Raw genomic sequence first — 24,477 nt, forward strand, 5'->3', positions numbered from 1 at the left:
ATGCCCCTGGCAGAACCACCAACTGCTCTCCTCGCCCAGGAGAGGAGCAGAGAGAGGAAGGGAGGGAGGGGAAAATCACGCCAGTCCAAAATCTCTCTCTGTCTGACGGATGATTTCCATCCCCACGGCCACCGTCCCAGTCCAACTCACAGTGGCTCCTCCTTGAAAGACTACGGTCATTTCCTCACTGGCCTCATGGCTTCAGTGCTTATCCCCATCCAATCCACTGTCCACCCAGCAGCCAGCAGGGCCGCTCACAGACATAATCTCATCGTATTGCTGTTTCAGCAGCCAGACAGTGCCTTTAGGAGAAACACCACATTCCTAAGCATCTGCCACAGGGCCTTTGCACATGCTCTTCCCTCCGGTCAGAACATCTTTTCCACCACTCGTGCCCCCACTAAAGCAGAGTTCCGCTAAAGACTAGGTTTATCACCACTTCCTCGGGGGAGGTTATGTGCTCCCCTCAGAGCATGCGGACTTGTCCCTCCTCAGGCCTTATAACATTTGTAAATGTAATTAAGTAGTGATGGCTATTTATCTGTCGTCCTGGCCAGACTGGATGCTCCAGGAAAGCACTGAGTGCGTCTACCATGTTCGTGACTGTAACCCAGTGCCTAGTACATAGTCAGCACTCAATAAACATTTGTGGCTCGACTGGAGTATGAAAACAGATCAGACCGGAGGAGGTAAGAGCAAACAGTCAGAGGCAAGAAGGGAGTTTCAATAAACAGTGTGCAGACAACACGTATGCAATAAAAAGGAACTCGAACCCCTACCTCACACCAGACACAAAAATAATTTCCAAGCCGATTAAAGACACAGAGTGGGCAAAACTGTAAAATTTTTTAGAAATAGTCCAGAATATCTCTGTGACCTCAGGGCAGAAACGGTTTTCTTAAATAAGACACAAGCCCCCCAAATTGTGAAGGAAAATATTTCTAAATTCAACCTCATTAAAATTCAGCACCACTATCGATCGAAAGAAGTCACAAAAAAGAATCAAGAGGCGAACAAAGGGAAGATACTGCCCAGCAGCCCACGACGAAGGAAGGTTCCAGAACACGCAAGAGTACCCTGCAGATCGATACGAAAAACAACTGAAAATGAGGACAGGACGTGACGAGGCTCCTCAGCAAAGAAGAAACTTGAATCGCCAGTAAATAGATTAAAAATGTTCACCCATTTGTAATCGCGTAGCGCAACGTGAACTCCCCGTGAGACATGACCTCACGCGTCAACGACCTCGAGTGCGTGCGCGTGTGGAGCAGCCTGAGCGCTTGGCCGCAGCCAGCAGGCATGCAAATCAGCGAAACACTTTGTAAAACGACCAGCAGCATTTGGTCGAACCGAAGACGCACTAATCCGGGCCACATGGAGACCCACCCCCCTCGAGGGGCTCCTACACGCTCAGCAAAACCCGGACACAACCAGCAACATCGCTCCCTCTCGGCGGCCGAAAGAACAGCGTTCGTCGTCAGATCTTACGAATGTACCTGAGCCAACGATGCGAAAAACAAAACAGGTCACGTCCCGCAACTTTGTTTACATAAAGTTCAAAACCACGAAACGTGACCGTCCCACTCAGGGACGCGTGTCCAGGGGGCAAAACCGCAAAGAAAGAGCGAGCTGGCGATTCCCGTAACATCCTCCACAGCTGCGCCTCCCGAGGGCAGGGGGCACCCGGTGGGGGGGTGGTCTTTACAACGTCCAGCTGCGTCCTATGGTCCCCTACCTTCTCTCTCTCACAGACACAAGCAGCTAAAGACAACGCCAAGGGACGGTTTATGGAGAGAAAGAGAAAAGGGGTGAAAACCCAGACAGAAAATTAAATGCTAACAGAGTCACAGGAAACGAAAAGGGATGCGGAGCTGGCAAGAAGGCGAGAGTCAGGAAATGAGAAACGGGGGGAAATGGGGAGACAGAGAAAAAGGTCGTCAGGACTAACAGAGGGGAAACGACATGAGAGGCGCAGGGCACTCCCTTCCTCGTTTCCCTTTTTCTTCCTCTATAGGTGCCCTCCTCCTCTGTCTCACCTCCTCCCTCCTCCTCTGTCTCACCTCCTCCCTCTTCTTCTGTCCCTTTCTCCCCCAGGCCTGACAGTCTTGCCCTCCTTCCAGCTCTTTTCCCTTCCTTTTCCATCTCTCTGTTCTTTCTTTTTTTTTTTTTTTTTTGAGGAAGATTAGCCCTGAGCTAACTACTGCCAGTCCTCCTCTTTTTTTTTGCTGAGGAAGACTGGCCCTGAGCTAACATCCATACCCACCTTCCTCCACTTTATATGTGGAATGCCTACCACAGCATGGCCTGCCACGCAGTGCCATGTCCGCACCCAGGATCCGAACTGACGAACCCCAGGCCACCGAGAAGCAGAACGTACGCACTTAACCACTGCGCCACCAGGCCGGCCCCTCTCTGCTTTCATTTTTCTTTCTCTCTCATCTCTCTCCCTCCTTTCTCTCCTCCATCTCCCCTACACACACACACACACAATTCCTCACCTTTTAACGTACATTCACCAAGTGGCTGCCCTGCACCAGACACAGTGCTAGAGAAAGAGGGAGGCCACAGCGGGGGACCCGGGACGGCCGGCGTAGCCCCGAGATCAACACACGCCAGCGCCCAGATGCCTGCCCAGGTCGGGTCCCCAGGGCGCCACCGCCAGGCTCGGCAGGGACCGCTGGGCCCCGGTGCCTCCCTCGCTCTCATTAATTTCCTTATCAAATGCTCCCGGCACCAGTACTTGTAGGTCTTCTTTATTAAATATTTAACCGGGAGAAACCCCGCGGAGATGAAGGCCTCATCCGCGCGGCCCTGGGAGAGCAAACACGGGCTGCTGCTGGGCCCTGCGCAGCCGGGAGCCGGGGGCGCACACGGAGCCCCGTGACGGGGCCGGGCCTGCTGAGCCTCATGTGGATGCCAGGGGGTCGCCAGCCACGGGGAGGGGACTTCAAACCCCCAAACCAGAACAGGCAAATCCACAGAGACGGAAGGTGGACCAGCGGCTGCGGGGGGCCGGGGGGGGCCCTTCCAGAGGGTGAAGATGTCCTGGAACGAGACGGAATCGATGGCCGCACGACATTGTGAATGTGCTAAATGCCACTTTAAAATGGTTAATCTTATGTGACTTTTACCTCAATTTAAAAAGTCGAAAACCCCAAACCCATTTTAAAAAAGAACAGTTTAGTTTCTTCCACGCCAACTATCAAGCTCTGAGGCTGCTGGCCTCATTTTTAAAAATTAACACTCATTTATGCAGCGACTGCCTACTACCCGCGTCCCAGGCCCCTGGCCAGCACTGTGACCACCTCAGCCCTCCAGGGAGGCGCCTCAAGTCCCCGTACAGGGAGGGAACTTGCAGCTCAGAGAGGGTAAGCGGCTTGCCCTAAGTCACACAGCTCCGACTCCAGTCCACCTGCCTTCCAAGTGTTCTTAACCACCCAGGGGGCTCCCTGCCAATCCCGGCTGAACTTCAGAATCACCCGGGAAGCTTTCACAGCTCCCTCTACGCCCAGGGGCAGCCCGGCACTGATCTCACCCGTGTCTGTGGGGCTGGGGCTCTGGGGCAGCAGCATTTTTAAAACTTTCGTGTGATTCCAAGCGCCGCCAAACATCGCGCAGGGGATCCTGAGACGCATCTTGGGACTGAGCAGGCCCGGGGTTGGGGGAGAGCCCACGTCTCCGACAGGTTCCCAGGAGACGCTGCTGCTGCCGCCGCGGGAGGCTCTGCGTCAGCACGTCCTGCAGAAGTTCCCACGAGGATGGAACGTTCCAGACCTGCACCATCCGGAACAGCGGCCGCTAGTTCCAAGTGGCAAGTGAACACCTGAAATGTGACGGGTGCCACTGACGGACTGACTTTGTCATTTTATTTCATTTTAATTAACTTTTAAGTTGAAACAGCCACGCGTGGCCGGCGGCTACCCGACGGGGCAGCGCAGGTCTCAACGACCTCTGAGGAAAGAAAGAAACGAGACGCCCAACGGGTCAGAAAAAGGTGACTCCTAGAACTTTAATAAACACCTAGAGCCTTAAAAATAACCCGGAGCTCAGTCCCTTTGTCTGCGTCTTTAAGTGACCGAAGAACTGGGACAAAGGACGAGAAGACATCTTGAGGGGCAGGGAAGAAATCAGAGACTCCTCGGTTCCTCCCGGTCCTTCCTCCCCCAGCGCTGGGCACCTGCTCGGGGCCGCTCGCCTGCACCAGCCCCACCTCGGTCTCCCCCTCAACACCTCGCCCTACATACACCCATCCTCGAAACAGGCCTCCGGCCTCGCACCCCGCTCCTCAGCCTCCCGGCACTGAGCACGGTGTTGGACGCTCGCCATCAGTTCCATCCTTACGACACCCCTGGGAGGAAAGCAGCATCTGCCCATCGCACAGATGGAGAAACTGAGGGTCCGCGAGGAGCCTGGTCCCGGCTGACCTCACTCTGTCCCTAACTGCTCCCTGGCACCATCTCTGCCCATGGTGTGCCCACCTCTCTGGGGCACCAACGCTTCCCAGACACCCTGAGCACCGGCCCCTCGGGGCGTTCGTCCCGGCCGTGCCGTTCCCTGTCCCACAAGGTTCCCCACTTGCTGGATGTGTGACCTCGGCAAGCGACTTCTCTCTCTGAGCCTCGGCGTGCCCATCTGTAAAATGGGGACACAAATGAACCCACCAAGCTTTCAGCGTTGGTACAAAGAGGAAGTCAGCCACAGTGGGTCTCACATAGCCTGGGCCCCAAGAGGAAGCACCAAGGATTCTCGAGGAGACGGCTGGCTTCCACGTCCTCCCGGGATGTGGTGTCTCTTCTTTACCGGAGCTGTGGGGGAGCCCCAGACCCAAGCAAGCACAGGGCCCACTGAGGACGGGGCCAGCAGCCAGCTGCTCTCCCTCAGGTCTGGGGGGAGTGGGACATCCTGTCTGGTCAGCGTGAGGAGGGCTCCGTCTACATCACAGGCGGCCACCGTGCCCTGAAACAGAGGGGTTTCCAGCCCCGACGGAGGTGCACAGAAACGCACACATCCTATCGCACCGAGGGGCTGGGAGTCTGAAGCCGCCCATGCCCACAGCACCCGCCGCATGCCGGCCTCTGTTCTCGGTGCTGCTTGAGCCCTGCAGCGAGCCCGGGAGGCGGCACTCGCGTTACACCCATTTTACAGATGCAGAAACTGAGGCCCAGAGAGTAAGGGACTTGCCCAGGATGACGTGGTTGGAAAGAAGCAGTGCTGGGACTAGAACCCAGGAAGCCCGGTCCTGCCTCCCTGCCGCCCTTCGCCTCTAGGCTGGACCACCTCACAGCCAGCACGGAGCTGGGACCCTCAGTGTCCACAGAACCTGGCCCAAGCCCCAAGACGTCTGTGAAGAACGTCCCAGGACAAACGGAGCAGAGGGTGTAACCAGGGATGTCTCGAAGGAAATACGGATCCAGAAGATGCTCTGCGCCTCTGGGAGCTGAACAAACACAAACTGGCCACAGCAGGGCTCCTCTCTCCACTCGTGAGATTGGCGAAGACGTGAAATCGAAGGCAACCCAGGTGGGCCACACGGTCAGGGAAAGTTCAAAGGGCACAGCCTCAGTGCTCCTTGCAACCTGGCCCAAAGGCCGGGTGCGTAACCCAGCTATGCCGCTTCCAGGACTCTGTCCCGAGTCACAGACTTTGCAAAGGCATCGTCAGGGGCGGGGCTCACTGCAGGGCGGCCGGTCACAGCGGAAACACAGCAGGTCTCAAAACGTGTGCAAAATTATCCTGTTTTCGTTATGGAGACAACGTGCATAGACGTGCCAGGTGGGAAAACGGGGACGAAGATGCCACTTCCTTTGGAGCTGAAGTCTTCACCCTGGTCCACGACGTCCTGCATGTCCTACCCGGTCACTTTCCTGCCCTCCTCTCGCCCCACCTGCCTGGCGCACAGTAGGTGCCCAGGGACATTTATGCATGAGGCAGCTTGTCATGAATGAGCGAATGTGCTCCTCCTCCCCCCTCATCTCTGAGCTAATCTGCCCCAGGGGTGTGTCTCCCGTGCACACCCCAGGCCAACGCTGGGTGTGGGGGAAAGCGAATAGAGAACCACGGACTACACCAGCAGCACTCACACGCCGGGAGCCCAAAGAAAGTGCGACACGATTTGAAAACTGGGCAACAGAAGGAGAGGCAGGGAGGAGGGGAGGCCGCAGCAGCTTCCACTCCAACAGCTTCCAGCTCGGGCTGAGACTTCCTTCTCTGTACTTGTCTATATTTACATCAACGAATCTGTCGGCAGCAAGCCTGTTGCTGGTCGTGTGGGATCTAAAGTTCACAGAAAGCTGGCTTAGACACCCAGCTAGCAAGAGAAACTGTAAATTAAACTTAAGTCACCCCCAAACCCTAAATCCACCCACTTATCTCCAAAAAACCCATGACACCGCTTACATCAGGATTTCGCGACCTCGGCAATACCGCCGTCTTGGGCTGGACGCTTCCTACTGGTGGTGGGGGGGGTGGGGAGTTGTCCTATGCATTTCAGGATGCTCATCAGCATCCCTGTTTCTATCTGTGACGTGCCAGTAGCCCCCCACCCTCCGCATTCGTGACAACCAAAAACGTCTCCAGACATTCCCGAAAGTCCCTTGGCTTCATGTGCAGCCCGGAGAAATTCCAGACCAACCAGGTGGACGGCCCTTTCCCTGCTCCTCATCAGCTTCCTGAATTTTGAGTCGCCTCATCCAAAATCGCTTTTACAGATTCAAGGAAAGTGGTGGCAACAGTTTCAAGACTTGAGCGTCACAGCCAGACCAGAATTTATTCTGAAAATAATCAGAACCTCGGACAGAGACGTACGCACAGAGATGTTCGCTGCGCTGTTGTTTATAAGCAAAACGAACAACGGGACAAAGTAGGATACGCCCATCCAGTACATATCATCAGATATTAATCACAGTGTTCTCCTGGGCTGCTGCCAACCCATACGGCACCACTGTGTGAATCTAAATACGACGCCCCTTTGTTCAAGTTGTTAGGTCCATCTGTCAAGAAGTTGTCATAATATCTTCATTTTGCTAGAACAAGATACTTAAGCTTCCATCAGCTGGGAAACTGAAATAAGTGTACAGCTCGATGACGCCCATGATGCCTGTGCAGTGTTCAATCTGTGCAACCATCCATGGTGGCTCTGAAATTTTCCAGGGATATCTAGTGGCACGGAAATGAGTTCAAAAAAGCTTCAATCCATGAAAAAGTATGGAATGAAATGCATTATAACGTCTCCAGAGATTCACTCTGGATGGGAGAGTATACCTATATTTTTACATTCTTTGTAATTTCAGTGCTCAATAAACGAAGAGAATAGGCCTCTGGGAGGTGGCTACTTTTGGGCCGAGACCTAAATGAAGAGAAGGAGTCAGCCAAGGGGAGACCTAGGGGGACAATGACGCAGGCAGAGGGGAGAGCCGCATAAATGCTCTCAGATGCAAATGAGCTGGGTGTGCGCAAAAAGGGCCCATGCGGCTGAGACGGGGTGGAAAGGGCAGGGAATGGAAGAGATGGGGTCAAAGGCAAAACGGGGACTAGATCATGTGGCCTTGGATGACCCTGGTACATCTGTAATGTGTAATCTCTGGCCCGTGGGTAAGCATCTGGGACATTTACTTAGTAACCAACTCAGTTACCATTACCAATCTACTCAGAAGAGAGAGGTTCCACTGGCCCACCCCTCTTCACCAACGGAGCACAAGCCACAGAGTGTCGCTCTCAGCCTCAGGGCTGAAATAACCAAAACCAGGTGTTGCCAGAATTTTAAGTCTTCATTGTGTATATAGTGTAGGAAGGGTAGGGGATGTGAAGAAGGTAAACCACTGTCCACACTCAAGGAGCTGGCTAATTAGAGAAGACAACACAAGCAGACAAACTTATTGATTTTCAAAAAAGCATGCAAGATTTACTTGACACCCGGAAAGACACAAAGAGGATGGTAAGAGGAGGGGCTTGGTGATTCCCAAGCCAATAAGAACACCAAATAAATACCAAAGACACCCAGACATGGACACCCATCCTTATATGTAACACACCCTTATATCTAACATCCACTCACCCATCCACCCACCCACCCATCCATCCACTCATCCACCCATCCACCCATCCACCCATCCATCCACTCATCCACCTCTTTACTCTTCAATCAGCCCATCATCTACCCATGCTTATCCACCCTTATGTTCCTCCATCCGTCCTTTCTTTCTTTCATTATCCATCCATTCATCCACCCATCTGCCCACCATTCATCCAGTCACCCACCAATCTACTTGTCCGCCCACCTATCACCCACCCACCTACCCATCCAGTCACCCATCCATCCAACATCATCCATCTTTTCTTCTCTTATCTGTCCATCCATCCATCCACTCATCCCACACTAGCTGCAGGAGACGCCTCTCCCCGCTAAACCGCAAACATCCATCCACAGTCCATGACTTAAGACTGCACTGTCATTAGAAACAGGCCAAACTGTCAAAAGTTTGCATTCTAACAACTCTTCCAAAGATAATTCGAGTCCATAAGCATCGCTGACTATTCCAATTTGTGCAACACCCAAACGCTCCCAGTCCTCGTAACACCACACAGAGGCTGGCCTAGTCCCACTGGTCTGAAGTGTCTGATGTCTTCAAAGCTGGTGCTCTTAGAGCAAGGCTGGGGGGCAGGGTCAGAGGAGGGGGGGCCATGGGGAGATCAGAGAGTCTGGCAACAGGAGAGCAAGGAAGGCAATGAGAGGAGTTGATTAGACCGTGGACAAGAATGACTGGGAGACAGGGAAATTCTGCATCGCCCTTGGAATCACAGAATTCTAGTGTCGACAGTGCACACGACCCCGTGATTGTGCCCCCCTTGGCTTACACACTGGAGGCACCGTAGTTGAGCTGATCATCCAGGGTTAACGAGACAGATGCCAAAGAATGACAGAGATCAAGGGAGTGGAGAACCTTGGCAGGAAAAGGCATAATAGTCATCGCTAACACTGTGTAGCACCTACTGTGCGCCACACACTATGCCAAGCATTGGGTCAGAGAAGCCCAAGACAAGGCCACTCCAAAGTCCATCCTTGTTTCCTTTCTCCCATCGGTCTGCCCATCGGTTCAGCTATAAGCACACAGTGCTTACTAAGCTCCAGACAGTATTCTCGAAGCATCGCTTGTATTAACTCATTTAATCCTCCAAGATAGGGGCTCACTGGACAGACTGGGAAACCGAGGCACAGAACACTTAAGTGACTCGCCCAAGGTCCCAAAGCCCAGTCCCCTGGGTCCAGAGTCACGCACTCGGCTCAGTTGTGCTGCTTCTCCACTACGGTACCAACCGCCAGCGTCTAAGCCACAGGCTGACTTTCAGGAGACACGCGGGAACGGGGGCCGCCTGGCTGGCGGGCCCTTGGAGAGGACGATGGGCAGCCTGTGAAATGGCTCAGCCAGCGCCTGTCAGAGGGCTGACGTTCCAGAAATGCTGATGAATCTCAGCTGATTCTAGCTGAAGCTCCGTTCCCAAACACACAGACTAAAATTAACACCTTGAATTCATTCATTCAAAAATGACTGATTCAGTCCAGCAGCATCATTCGTCATAGGGGGAAAAAAAAAAAAGGAAAGAAAAAACTGGAAACATCCCAAATGTCCATCACCCAGGAAAAATGGATAAATTGTTGTATCATCACAGAATACAGTATTATGTGGGAAAAAATAAATGACCTACAGCTACACTCAACAAGAGAGATGAATCTTAGAAAGACAAGGGAAAAAGCGAACAGGAGTTCCAGAGCCTGAACAGCTCAGAAACCAGGAAGGTGGCATTCACGTTGTCAAGGAGTATCCAAACATGGGACGAAACAAGATGAGAGAAAGAAGGAAAAGGAACGAGACGCACACAGTCCAAGAGAGGGCGGGTGCTGCGGTCAGAGAATCGGGGCAGAAGAAGTAAATATCCATTGCATTCTGGTTCGGGGCGTCTCACACTTCACTCCCTCACCAGTGGCATCAGCACCATCTGGGAACTCGCTGGAAACGCAAATTCTCAGGCTCCACCCCAACCCCCCCGAATCAGAAGCTCTGGGGGCCAGGCCTGGCCACCGGGTTTAAACAGCCCTGCAGGGGATGCTGATGGGCGCCCAAGTGTGAGAACATCGGTCCTGGCGCAGGGGAGGCTGACCCTGTGGGGCCAGGACCACCATGGGAGGACCACCACACCGGTTCTCGGCTTGTAGCTGGTCCAGCAGCGTTTCCACCTGCTGCTAGAATAAATAGGGAAAATAAGCGAGCGAGAGGAGCGACAATATTGAGAGTGTGCTGTGAACCCGGAAGAGGATTAAAGCAACAGTCTGTTCACCCGAGGGGCAGGGAAACACCCACAATGATGTATTCAGCCCCCGCAGGAGCCAAGCACAGGACCGAGTGGTGCCCACAGTGAACCCAGCCGTCGCCGTCCCAGAATCGGAAGTCTGTCCATCCTGATGCTGTTCCCAGAGTGGCCATCCCTGCCACACGCCTTCTGCGCAAAGCACCTTTCCATCCTCCCACAATCTCGTGTGTGTAGGGCCACTGCGCCCATGTCACAGCAGAGGAGACTGGGGATCGGCTCCTGGTGGCTGCAGCTCAGACTGCGGCCAGGCTTGCCCACCCCCGGGCCCTGGGTGCCTCGCCTCCACCCTAACTCCTCCCCTCCTCCCCGCCTCTTCCTCTTTCGGCCTCCACTTGGTGCTACGGCTCAGACACGGACTCCTACAAGGGCTCCACGACATGTCACAAACATTTCACAGAAGCGAGGGAGGGTCAGCATAGGCTGCCGCGCCCATTCTTCTCAATAAAGAAAATGAGAAAAATCGACAACATAAGAGTATACGACAGATTCTGGAAGGTCAGAAACTGTGTGCCCTGCCCCCCCCCATATACACGCAAACACGGAGTGAGTTCTAGGTTGGCACCCATGTCTCGTCTACGACAAAACCGTCGATTTATTCTTGAGAACAGATTCAGCCCTCCTGCAAACGCTGCTTGTATAAAAATACTTTAAAAACTGGTTTAAAATTATATGTGTATTTTACACACAGACCTAAAAGGAGAACGGAACTTAACAGTGCGAACGCTACTTCCTGGCAGGTGGGCGACGACGCGGGAGCCGCTCCGGGGGGTGGGGGGCCCTGCCTCTGGGGTGGGGTTATTCGGGGGAGGGGCTGCTGATTCCGAATTCCAGGGAATTCAGTTCCCAGTGTGAACAGGAGGTGAAGACATTTCGAACCCAAGAGAGACGACAAAAGTTGATCCGGACTTAAGGCAGGCGTCTCAGCTCCGAGCCGGGATCTTTCTCACATTATCTGCCGTAGACAGGCGGCTTCCAAAAGCACAGTTCATTCGGATAAAACGTCCTGGCTTTTCAGAGGAAAAAAGCTTCCGATCTTCTCCTTTCCTGGGCCTCGGCGCCGTCTCCGCTCCCCTCCTCTCTCCTCTCTTGGGTGTTAAAAACTCACCAGCAGGGTGACCGACGTCCTGGTTTGCCCGGCACTACTGGGTTTCCCAAGACGCTAAAACCAGGACAGTCCCAGGCAAACTGGGACAGCTGGTCACCTTGCCCCAACAAGGACTGAAGCCTCGTGGGTTCTGAAGCCCAAGTAGCTGAGCCCACCCACCTGGTTTCCTCTCCTGGAATGTTCCCTCCTTCTCTGTTGTCCCAGGAAGTAAGGGGCGGTGGGGAAGGAGAAAGACAGGAGTCAAGGGGGACGTGGGGAACACATTCTGACCCCAAAGCTAGCAGGGTTTTGCCATTAAACTCCCAGGGGTCGCCTGGGGTAGCACACCAGCCGCCCTGGGCCTGCGGCCTCCATCCGGGGCTGGACTCTCGACTGGCTCAGAAGAAGGAGATGGGCGGGTGGGAGGGGAGGAAGAGAAGCTAATTACACACTTTGAAACTCCCTCACCTTGTCACCCACGAGGGAGGGATCAAGGGAGAGAAAGACAATTAATTTTATCTCAGGCCGAAGGGAATAGAAAAATGGGTCAAGTGGGCATGAATTTTCTCCCCCTAAAGCTTCCGGAGAGGACGGAGACTGCAAACTCTCCGAGGGCTGTTTGCCGAGAGCCAACCTCAGATCAACACGCCCAAGCTGCGGGGCCGAGGGGCCCCGAGCACACACACCTGCCCGGAGGGCCTCAATTCTAGCCCAAGCTTCCGAAAATGATCACCGGGGAAAAAGTACCCTCCAGCATTAACGACTCGTGGATTTGTGGGCTTTCTCCACACTGGACACTGTGCTGAGCGTTTAGCACGAGTGGCCCCATTTAACCTCCCCACAACACAAGTCCCCCAAGAGAGATGCTACAGAGGCAACGTCCTCGTCACGCACAAGAGGAAACTGAGGGTCTGAGTCTCAGGGGGCCCGGCGGGCCCCAAGTCCAGAACGGCTCCCTCTCGTCTCTGCATCTTCCACGGCACCATGCGGGTCCCCCGCACGAGCTGACTTTGCATCCTCAGAAGGGGCCCAGCTGTGGGGCTTTGGGGCCCTGGCCATCTCTGCATCGAGTCCACTTCCTGGCGGTTCCTTCCATTACTGGGGGAAGGCATATGTGTGCTCGGTGCTGGGGGGGGCAATGGGGTTACAAGCCCAGAGCGCCCACAGACTCCCCCCTAAGCCATGGAAGGCAGACTTCACTCTCCAGGGGCCACTGCTCCCCGACTTCTCAAGCACTAACATTCCTGAGACCTTCTTGGGTCTGATAACCTCATGCGCACGCGCGCACCTCACACCTAAAACCCACGGGAAACCTGAAACGTGGGCACGAGAGCAAACGGGTGAAGCGAGGCCCTTTTTCACGCACCGGGCAAACACAGTGCCCCACACCAGAGACCCGCCTCTCCCACACAGGCGAGCCCCTCTCTTGCTCGCTGTCAAACGAGCGCAGGCGCACGGCGAGGACGACAACCCCTCTCCTTCCCGCTTCTCCGACTGCACTGAGCGATGTCACTTCCACCAGTTTCGCGGCATCCACCGTCCTTTATCCTCCACTCTCGGGGCCAGACGCACCTCGGAGCTCAGACGTGGTGCCTTTAGAGGGACGACCGGGATGGGACACTAAACGGGCAGCCACTTTGGAGGGCAGTTTGGTGGGCTCTCGTGAAGTGAGGTGGCCGCCTCCCACGCAGCCCGGCAGCCCTGCTCTCATCCATCCACCCCATGGAACACGACTGGGCACTAAGAACGGAGAAGCCACGGATATGGCGGGCGACATGAGTGGGGCTCAGAGGCTGCGTGAAAGGAGTTGGCACCGAAGGCCGCATACGGAGCGATCCTGCGGACAGCACTTTCTGGGAAACGCAAAGCTCGAAGGATGGAGAACAGACCAGCGGCTGCCAAGGCTTTGGGCACTAGATGCCGACCCCACAGAGAACCAGGGGATATTTTAGACGGGGAACTGCTCCACAGCTTGATTTTGGTGGTGGCTACGTGACTGCACGCATTTGTCAAAACTCATACAACTGTAGGCTAAAAAGAGTGAAATTTGCCAGAAGCAAAGTAAACCTCAATAAATCGGATTATTGAGAAAAAGGAAAAAAGCTAACAGGATGCACCTATAATGGGATCAGGATCCCGGAAGTGTAGCCAAGGCCCGGGCACCGCGGGCCGCCCCGAGAAGCTTATTGGAAACGGAATCCCAGGTCCCACCCGAAACCCGCTGGACCAGAATCATTCTTTCCGCAAGGCAGACCTCACGCTCATGGAAGTTTGAAAAGCACTGCGATGTACACAGAAGGCTCCCGGTGGGGCGGGCAGCACCCCACAGTCAAGCGTTAGCCAACATTCCTGCAGCAGATGCACCAAACACACACCAGGGGGACAAATTAAGACTGCACAGTCAGACCGTAACCTTGGGTCAGTTCAAGGCAGGTTTTACCCCCCGTGAGCTGATCTTTTGCTTTTCACAGTGTTTTGGATTTGGGGGATTATAAAAAAGCCCCATGGAAAAAGCCATGCTGATATTTATTTCCCAGAATTTTGCTCTTCTGGAAATACCAGCCACACTGATCGAGGGGAAGGATCACACAGGTCACGCCGTCCTGCCTTCTACAGTAGTGTCTGCTAGCACATTCTACTTTTCAGGACAGGCCAAGGGTCTGACAACGTGCTCCAGCCTCTCCAGGGCTCCCTCTGTTTCTGGTGTGGAACATTCCTCTTTAAAGAGCCCTCTCGTTAAAGAAAGAAAACCAAGGGAATGCCGATGGGCCGTGTCCTCGAGTCCCTGATGTCAGGGGGTCTGGGCTTCTGGTTGAGATTCCCACAATCCTGCCTGCGGTTCAGGAGCGCGCGCAGACCCGGGTCCGAGGCGCTCGCAGCGGCCCGAGTCCCTGCCCGCACTCGGCGGGAGATGTGCTGACATCAGCAGGGCTGGGGAAGATGACATTCACATTGGTGCCTGGTAGCACCTCAGAAGCAGCGAGTGGCACTGAGTGGGGGCCCTGGGAAGGCTGACAGATGCACCTTATTGAGCTGACAGATTTCGGCTCCTTGGAAGCCAACATCAGAGCCCGTCACGGCCATGTTCAAATCAGACTTCCAATCAACAGAGACACGACAGCCGGGCGTGTGGCCGGGCCGGCCTGCTGCCGGGCGCGTCCGAGAGGAACAGCCAGCTCCGTAAATCCAAACATCAGAGACCGCCATTTGGGCTTTCTTACTTAGGAAGAGAGAAACAAAATGAATGAGAATCCTTAGTTCTCATTGCTGGTTTCCAGCTTGTGTTGCTGCAAGGTGGGGGGGCGGGGAGGCGTGCAAAAGGGTCAGGAGTCACAGCGGCTGAGTATGCGCCTGCACGTGCACCACGCTGAGACCTGCATCACGAGGGACACTCTTAGACCCTGCGAGCACACGGCCAAGCCACGGAGCGTGCACTCACTCCTCCCCACGGGACGGGAGGGAGCTGCCACCCCTGCTCAGCAGCGACCCTCAGTAAAGGCCGTTTGCAAACGCAGCTCCTGCTAACACACACCAGAGAAGGGCAGGGCGACTCCGCTCCCAGGGCAGACCCAAGAGAAACACAGAAAAAGTTCAACCAAAGACACGCACAAGAACGTTCCTCATGGCAGGACCTGGAAACTACCCAAATGGCTCCCAGCCGCAGGACGGATGAGTCCACAGCGGCAGGGTCACAAACAAAACGCCACACGCCAACGACGAGGAGCCATGGGGTGAGTCCTCAGACGTAGTGGGCAAAAAAGCCAGACCCGAAGGAACACAGCCTGCGAGTCCCAGGGGAGGTTCCCCAAGGAGGCAGGTGAACCCGTGAGGTGAGAGGTCAGGGCGGCGGTTACCCTCACGGGGGAGGAAACATGGGGGGTTCTGGGGGGCTGGTCACATTCCCGCCCTTGGCCTGAGTGCACGGCTGTGCGCACTTTGTGAGCACTCGTCAAGCTGAACCCGACTTGTGCATCTTCTTCTACTTATACCAGACTTTATTCTAAAAGTTCAGAATAAGTACTTAAACACAGTTTTTTCCACGGCAGAAGTATCTGGACACAGAAGTCAAGGTTCCGCCCTGGTACCCTGACTCCTCGGCGTGTCTACACATGCATCTCCTCTCGCTGGCCCGCGTCCCCTTATCCAGCCCCAGCTCTCCGTCCCCTCCCTCTCACGGCCCCCCCCCCCCCCCCCCCCCCCCCCCCGAGAAAGCTCAGCCCTGGGTAACCTGGCTGCTGACAGACTCGGGATGAGAGCTCTGCCTTCCAGAGCGGGGTTGGATAATGCGTTTGCCGCCTCGGGCCAAAGAGAGAAAAAAACCCGTCTGCAGAGAGCAGAAGGCACAAACTCATCACCAAGCTACTGACAGCAAGAGAGCCAAAGAAAACCCACAGGGCCAGCGAATGCTCCCAATTCACCTGCATCTCCCTGCCAGGGCCGCTGGCACCCCCCACCCGCCCCCAGCAATCCTCTGGGCTGCGGGATTCAGGCCGGCCTGGGGTGAACTGAGGACACAGGAGGCCCCCCCCCCCCCCACCGCCCCGGCCTTCCTCTCAGCAGACTCCAGGCCCAGGCCCCGCACGGTCTAAAGTCACTTTCAGCAGAGAAACCTGGCAGCCCAGTGAATCTCCCACACCCCCCTGGAGTTAGGTGACAGTGCACACCGTGCCACCCTCCACACCCCACCACTCCCCGGGGGGCTAGGGGGGTGGGAGGCAGAGCAACCACAAGACCCCTGAGCCTCTCAATGGGCCTTCAGGAGGCTGGAACTCAGGAGGCAAAGACCTGGCCTTGGGTGCCAATCCGGACGACACCGTGGCTGGGGGTCCGCCCCTCCAGAAAGGGGCCAGCTGAACCTCTTCATTCTCACCCCCCTCAAAGCAGGCTGTTCACATGCTCCAAAACCTCAGAGCATCCAGAAGCCCAAAGCTCAATTCCGAGCCCCATAACAGTGAGCCCACCGGCCACCGTAGTCCTCAGATGAGCAGCCCAGAACCACCCGGGGCTCAGCCCTGCTGAGTGCAGAACAGTCGAAACCACACACACGAAGGGGATGGGGGCTCATCGCCGAGCCCAGAGGCCCACCCAGCCCCGGGCACTTTCACACCGAAGGCAGCTGGTTGGAACAGGGCTGACGAGCCCCACGCTCGGCCATGGCATGGTGGCCAGCCAGGCTGGGGAGCAGGGTGCGTCCCCCCACTTGGAATCTGGGTCATGCTTAGATAACTGCTAGAAAGCCCGACTAATTACCCATCCTTGCCTGCCTACATCTCAACAGATGTTAAACCCTCCTGAAGGTTTATTTCAAGCAGGCACGGATTTAAAGAAACACAAGGGGATCCGCATGGTGACAGCATCTCAGCAGAGGAAACTGTGTCTTCACCTTTCTTCCTCTGGATCTTTGATTTAAAAAAAAAAAAATTAACAAGGCGTTTACCTGCCCGAGACGTCCACATGGATGCTGACTCTCCCGGTGGCTCCAGTGTGGAATGAGGCCGGGCACGGCCGGCGGGAGGACCCAGCCCTTCATTTTCACTCTCCCTCTTTCTTACCGAAAGAGCCCATCCCGAGTCGTCCAGGTCAGGGCCCCAGATGGGGCAAACGGGGTGCTCTCTACACCCCAAAAGGTGGTGAGGCCCTTGATCGGTGTGAAGGAAAGGGGACCCGCAGACATGGGGAGAAGCGCTCCAAACCCAGCGGCCAGCAGCCCACCCTGGGACACCACGTCGGGCCGGGCCGGCCCTCCATGTGAAGGCCACATGTTCTCCCAGCGGCTCTTGCCCTGGGGACCCTGAGCGCCCTGCCCTGAGCAGGATCCCCCAGCTGGGGAAGGCAGGGGCCAAGGGGCCGGTGGTTGGGGACCGCTCTGGCTTTGGAGGTGCCCCTGGATTCCGCTAAGGGGCAGCCAAGCCCCCACGGCCCCCTGCCCTGGCCAGAAGCCCCAGGCCCCCGCCCAGGCCCAGCTCAGCCCGGAGAAGGCTGACCCATAGGGCGCGGGCTCCGGAGCCCCCGCGAGGCCCCTGGGCGAGCCCGGGGCGCAGCCCTCGCCCCGGAGCCGGTCCTTGGGGTGGCCTCCAGTGCCCGGCCGCCCCCCGCCCCAGCCTCCCCACACTCCTCCAGCCTCCGCCGGCCCTGGGAGACCCCCGCCTGCCTCCCGCCGGCCCGGCCTCTGGCAGCCGGGAGAGGGGAGGCGGGGGGAGGAGGGGAGGCGCCGCCGCCGGGCTTCGGGAAAGGATATGGCCATTCGGTGATCTTTTTGGCGTATTTTCTCACCACGTTGTCCTCGCTGAAGAGGAACAGGGAGCGGTTGACCGTGAGGCAGTTCTGTCGGACGGGGATGGGGTTGTAGAGGGCCATGGTCCGCGCTCTCTGCGCCATCGACTGCTTGTACATCCTTTGCGCCCCGGGCTGTCCGCCCTGCCGGCTGCCCCCGGCTCCTCGCCCGCCGCCGGCGCCCACGACCACCCCGGCGGCCGCCCCGGAGCCTCCTCCCCCGTAGCGGGCCGGCATCTCGTCTCCGAAGCGGGCCATTCTGCAAAGAGCAAAGGGCTCCGGGTTACGCAGCTGCGGCGAACGATGCGGAAGATGCTGCCGCCGCCGCCGCCGCCGAGGAGGATGCTGCTGCCGATGCCGCCGGGGCTGCGAAGACGGCGGCCGGGGCTGCGACTGCGGAGACGCTCCACGGCCCAGCCCATCGGGCGGCGGCGGCTCGGCGCCTGGCTCGGGGGCTCACACGGCGGCCGCCCGGCCCCAGCCGGGGAGCGCAGCGCGGGACATCTTCCCGGCTGACCCCGGAGAAGGAGGGGCGGGAGGAGGGGGCGGGGGCGGGGCGCGGGGGCCGCGGAGGGGGAGGGGCGCGGGAGGCGAGGCAGAAAATAACCGAGGAAGGAGTCCAGGCAATCCCCAGTCCACCCACTCCGGGGGGGGGGGGGGGGAGGTGGGGAGGAGGAAAAAAAAAGGCAATTTCAAAAAAAAAAAAAAAAACCAACGCACACCCCCTTTAAGACGCGAACGTCTGCAAAGGACGCCCCCCCGGGATGCAGTGGCAGCTTCGCATTCCTCCGAGGTCGGGTCAGGCTGGCATCTCGCAAAAAAAAAAAAAGCAGTGCGCTCGGCCCGTTAAAAAAAAAAAAAGATCAGAAAAAATAAAAATAAAAACCAGGTCTCTGCGTGGGGGGTGGGGGGAAGGCGGCCCCCAAAATTAAAAAAAAAAAATCCCCCTTTCTGTTTTGCTTGAGTTCCTAGACCTTAAAAATGCTGAAAGAGCTGTAGCCCCAAAAAAGATTAAAATAAAATAAAGAATATTAAGGGGAAAGGAATGAAGGGGCGCTGGGGGGGAAGGGGGCGCTCCGGAGGGCCCGGCGGAGTCTCGAAGCCGCAGGGTCCCGGTGATTTTTTTTTTCTTCCTGAATCACCAGAGGCTGCCTCTTCTGCTCACGAAGGAGTGTGAGCGTGTGTGTGTGCGCAGCGTTTCGCTCAACCGCGCCTCATCTTGGGGTTAAATTGCAGCAATGAAATCCTGAAAATTCCCAACAGGGGGAAAAAAATAAAGAGACGAGAGGGGGAGAGAGGTCTGCGCCGCTCGCTCGGCCCTCGGCAGCGGCTCCCGGATGCTGCAGTGCCTGCGCCCCCACCCCCCGCCCCGGGCCTCCACCTCCTCCTTCTCCTCTAGGTTTTGCTAAAATAAGACTGGTGAGGAGCGATGGGGGAAGAGGAAGGAAGGGGGGAAACGGGCGCAGAGGTCTGAGCCACTGGCCGGCGGAGCTGGAAAGACGAGCGATTGATGAGTTGAACGGGAGAAGGACCCACCCAGAGCGGCGACACATGATGGCCCGCGACCAATCGCGGAGGCGCGAGGGCCCCGGCTCCGCGGAGTTTGTCAGGAGACGGGGGAGAGCCGGCCGGCCGGGAGGCAGGGGGAGCCGGCCGACGGATGCCTCCTCCCCTGGGAGGAAGCCTGGAGTCCGACGGGTTCCAGCTCGGTTGCAGGCAATCGGCCGCTCCCAGCATCTTGCAAGCGGAAGGAGGGAGGAAGGGAGGGAGGAAGAAACTTAAAGATGGAAAGACGATTGGTGTCTGCAGTTGGAATGAGTCAATCTCTGCACAAATTTGGCCTATTGAGCAAAGGACGATTTTTTTTAAAACGGGGAGAATGGTTGGGGGTCCTTCTGTCGAAGTTACTAATGAGAGAGCTCTAGAAGTGGATTAACAGATCCAGCCCACCTTTGAAAACACTCCTGAGGCAGCAGATCCTAGCCCCCAGAAGCGGGTGGCTGACCAGGCCCTGGGCACTCGATCGGGCTTCTGGCGGGTGTATTTGGCGCCGCATTCACTCCCCTCCGGAGTGACTAGTTTATTTCCCGTTCCTCTTTTTTAAGTTGTGAAATTGAATAAACACAGAAAAATGCCTAAAGCATAAATGTACAGTTTAAAAAATTGCTGTGAAACGAACACTCATGAAACTAAAAGTCCAGAGCTAGAAAGGGAACGTTTCCGGCTCCCCAGAAACACACGCACGCGCACCCTGCCCCAGCAATAGCCCCAGCCTGACTTTATGGTATTAACATGCTTGCTTTTCTTCATACTTTTACTGCCTTCCTGTGCACTCCTAGACCACCTGGCTCTTCATTGCCTCTTTTGGGGTTTCGTATAAATGGAACCTTACAGTACGTATTCTGTGATGTCTAGCTTCTTTGGTTTAACATTATATCTTTAAGATTCACCTGTTATTGTCACATATAGCTGGCGCTGATTCATCTTCACTGCTGTATAGTACTCCATCAAAAGGGACGCCACAATTTGTTTATCCATTATCCTATTGATGGACATTTGGGTTGTTTCCAGTTGGGGCTCAAAAACATTCCCCCCTCCAATACTCTCGGTTCCTATAAGTCCACGTTTCTGTAGCAATAGTCCTGCATATGGGGTTTCCAGGTCACAGGGTGTGCATACTTTCAGGTTTGCAAGAAGTCACCAAACCATCTTCCGAAGTCAATGTACCAAGAAAGCACTGACTTGTCACAAAGCAGCGTAGACTGGAAAGCGGGGGTGGAGGCCGGGGAAGGGGAACAGGAGGAAGAAGGCAAATACGTTTTCAAGCGTTAGCTAGTTGAATCCTAGTTAATGCCCTCCCCTGCCATCAGTATTTGGGTTCAGTTGGAACATTCTAGAAAAGATTGCATGTCTTTTATAAATTCCCCACTCAGTGCCTGTGAGTCAGCCTTCACAGGTTGCCCACAGCACCCTCAAAATCTCCTGACGTGTCCAAGTGCAGACACGATGCTTAAACCAAGAGGGCTCAGAGTCACAAGGACATGGGGGGGTTTCTCAACAAATAGTAACGGGTTTCATACTTGACGTTGTTTTGTGTCTCAAAGGCAATGACGGTTAATATGAAACAAGAAATAATGCCGGGTGCACAGATGCAAACAGGCAGTAAGGAGGCCACAACGTGCCAAAGGGAACTCATTCGGACGGACCTTCCCCAGGAAGGCCATAGAGTGTCACAACTTGAGCATAAGCGGCAGAGATTTCCAGAGACCCCAGAGCTTTTCAGGAAAGGGCCGCCTCCCACCGATAAAGTCCTCACCAGGCCAGAGAGAAGCCCCGCTTTACAGATGAAAACCCTGAGGCCGCGAGGTTTACAAACTTGCCCAGGACGCCGACACAGACCTGAAACCCTCTGACGCTTGTGCTCTGCCAGGAGCCTCACCTGGTGCGATGGCTTTGGAACGCTGGCCGTTTCTCTTACACTGAGCGTTCGAACACCCCGACTGAGCTTCGACCCAGGAGGAATGCGGACACGTCCGTGAGCGACACGCCCTGGGTGACGAGCAGCATATTCACACTAGCTGAAACCTGGAAACTTCCCGGGTGTCCATCGCAGGGGTAAACCCACCTTGGTGATGAGGATGGACGACCCGCAGCTACACGCGTGTGCCTGGGCCGGCCTCACAGCTGCGATGCTGGGGAAAGAAGCCAGACCCGCCACCGAATGGGGAGGGTAAGTCCTGTCCCGTGAAGTTCAAGAGGGCAAAGCGAACCCATGCTGGCAGGAGCCAGAGCAGAGGGGGGTACCCTCCAGGGAAGAGGAGGGTCCTGGCGCCAGGGAGGCCTCCGGAAGCTTCTCGACTTGGGTGGCAATTACCAACGTGTGTCCGCTTTGTAAATCTGCTGCATCTTGCTCCTTTCCCCTGAGCCGGACATCCAGAAGCTGTGCAGTTTTCCGCGTGTGCCAGACTTCAATGGATGACGATCTCAGCAGCCCCACCAGTCGTGGTGACCTGAGGACATTCTCTTTGTGTCCTTTCACCATGACGTGCCTGCAACAAACTCTGGCCTTTTTACCGAAGACAAACAGTGGTCCCCAAGATGCCCCACCCACGCCAGACGGCAGACGAGCGTCTACACATCAGGACCCCCGTGAAACGTGGTCACAATCTGACCCCTGGGCCTTCCGTCTCCCTTGGTTTTTACCGTGAGAGTCTCGGGGGCACAGCGGGGCTGGTGGTCTCCACTCTGGAAGGGGCACACCGACCACCCCAGCTTACACTCTCCAGAGTTATCGATGGCGGCGCTGTTGGCATTTTGTGGGGAACGGCACATGCTGTTCCGGGCTGCCCTGTGCACTGGGGGCCGTTTAGCAACCCTGGCACATGCCCACTAACGTCAGTCACACCCCCGTCTGTGACAAGCAAAGATACCCACACACATTTGCAAATGACCTACGTCAAGGTGGCAGAAGAGTCTACACTTTCCTCCCAAAGTGCAAATGGCACTCCCAGAGCCTGTCTTGCTGTGAAGTTGGACGTGTTGGAGCAGCCCTCTCCTTCCTCAGAATCATCCCAAGTCCTCCGACTCCCTCAATTGCTCGATCCTGCTTTTCCAGAAAGAACTCAACTCATGCACCCTTAAGTATGACGGGGCTCCAGGTGTATTATCCTTATGGAGTCACCCTACAGAGAACAAAAAATTACATAGCGCAAAGGAATGAATCTCTAATGTTGGAGTCTTCCATATCACCTAGCAAATGGGGATGGATGACCAAGAGATCAAAGGCTCCTCGGACGACGACGGCAGTAGGAAGTTCCCCGCCCCCTTAATCCGAGTCACTAGCGTTGACCGGGTGGAGAGATTTAGAGTCTCCCTAGCATTGCAGATGGAAGCAATTTAACAGCAGGTCTCCAGAAATCCATCTCAGCCATTGGGTCTCATCTTTAACACGTCTGCCAGCCGGAGGCGTCGTTTGTCAGTCCACAGCAGCATCACTAGACCGGCTTCGAGAATGTGGGCTAGCATCTCTGAAATAAATGCCCCCGATAAATAACTACCAATCGCATTCATTTAGCCTCTAAAACAACTACTGGCTAATCCAGTCACGGTGAGTTGCAAGAACGGATCAGGAAAAGACATGTGGTGTCTGCCTTCGGGTCGGGATCCCCGTCGGGAACGAGTCCCGAGATCTTTGGGAGATGGAGGGTACAGATGCCAAAAACGGAATCTGATGGTGCGGACCTTTCCAGGTGATGCAGTCGGCACTCGAGTGACTTCGGAGACGGAGTGTGGCTACCACTCCCGGCCAACGCTGCACAGCAGCCGGTGCCCTGCAAGTCCCCAGACAAGTGGGCGGAGCCTGGTCCGCGTAGGCCTGGGCTCCCGTCCCAGCTCTGGCGCATCTTAGCTGCTTTAGGAAAAGCGCTCAGCTTCTCTGAACCTCAGCGTCTTCGTGTGAAGTGGAGACGTGACTCCTCCCCCGACAGGTCGCGGTAAGGATTCATTAAGATCAAGCAGGTGCGCGCTTTGCACGATGGCTGGCACATAATACGCGGTCAGGAAACGGCGGTAAACAGACTTTTAAGAATCACCGCAGTCTGAGAGAAACTCCGCGTTCGTGGACGGGAAGACTCAATATTGCTAAGAGGCCGGTTCTTCCCGGCTCCAGCCGCAGACCCAGTGCGACGCCCGTCAGACCCCAGCAAGGTGTTTTGTCGGTATCGACAAACCGATCCCAAAGTTTATCCAGAGAGGCGAAGGGTCCACACTGGCCATCGTGGTATCGTCAGGGCACGAGGTCCGAGTGCTGATGCCGCCCGACGTCGAGACCCGCTGCAAAGCTGCAGTGGTCCAGGCGCCGCCGCGGGTGAAAAGAACAGACGCACGGACCAACGAAATGGACGGAGAGCCCAGAAATAGAGCCCCGTGGGTACAGGCGACTGATCTTGGACAAAGGAGCGAAGGAAGCACGATGGGGAAAGGATGGTCTTTCAATAAACGGTGCTGTAACAGCTGCACGTCCGCATGCAAAAGAAAAAAAAGGAATTTCGACATAGATCTTATGCCGTTCACAAAAATTAACTCAAAATGATCACAAACCTAACTATAAACTGCAAAACTATGAAACTCCTAGAAGATAACTGAGGAGAAAATCTAAATGACCTTGGATTTGGTGATTTTTCTTTAGATACAATACCAAAAGCACCATCCATACTAGAAAGTATTGATAGCTGGACTTCATGGATAGAACCAGAACAGGATAGCAAATATTCAACTATAGCATTAGGGTAAAAATAAGGAAACTACCAAAACAAGGACGATCTTAGCACTCTAACTACAAATTAATAAGACGAGTTGGAATAAAAAATGAAAATAATTATTTAGGAGGGGAAGAGCAAAGGGTCTAAATCAGTATTGGTCGAGTAAGTAAGAGACCACCAGAGAACAGACTATATTATACACGAGATTCTAAATACAAACTTCAAGGTAGACACTAAAATAAAGTACAGAACAGAGTCACAAATCATAGATAAGGAAAAATCTAAGAAGCCCAGCATAAGAAATTGCAGTATTAAATGGGTAGTCTAAAGCACACAGGAAAAGAAACACAGGAAAACAAGATAATGAGCGACAGATTGACAGCATTAAGTCCACATGCATCAATAATCACTCTCAATGTGAACGGATTGAACTCTCCAATAAAAAGACACAGAGTGGCAAAATGGATTAAAGAACAAGATCCAACAATTTGTTGC

At 55.2% G+C, this 24,477-nt stretch overlaps 1 protein-coding gene across 5 annotated transcripts in view; it reads right to left on the minus strand.

Moving 5' to 3' along the window:
- Positions 1–18,253, minus strand: part of CACNA1A (calcium voltage-gated channel subunit alpha1 A) — a 195,647-nt gene extending 177,394 nt beyond the window's left edge. For 4 of the 5 annotated variants that reach the window (XM_070492187.1, XM_070492186.1, XM_070492188.1 and 1 more), the window contains exon 1: positions 17,688–18,253. In XM_070492187.1, the coding sequence (XP_070348288.1) occupies positions 17,688–17,980 (293 nt within the window). In that variant the 5' untranslated portion in view covers positions 17,981–18,253. The remainder of the gene's footprint in view (positions 1–17,687) is intronic. The other variant, XM_070492190.1, reaches the window with a different exon arrangement.
- Between the last annotated feature and the right edge of the window lie 6,224 nt (positions 18,254–24,477).

This window comes from Equus asinus, chromosome 20 (genome assembly GCF_041296235.1).
Source record: "Equus asinus isolate D_3611 breed Donkey chromosome 20, EquAss-T2T_v2, whole genome shotgun sequence".
In the NCBI taxonomy this organism is placed as follows: Eukaryota; Metazoa; Chordata; class Mammalia; order Perissodactyla; family Equidae; genus Equus; species Equus asinus.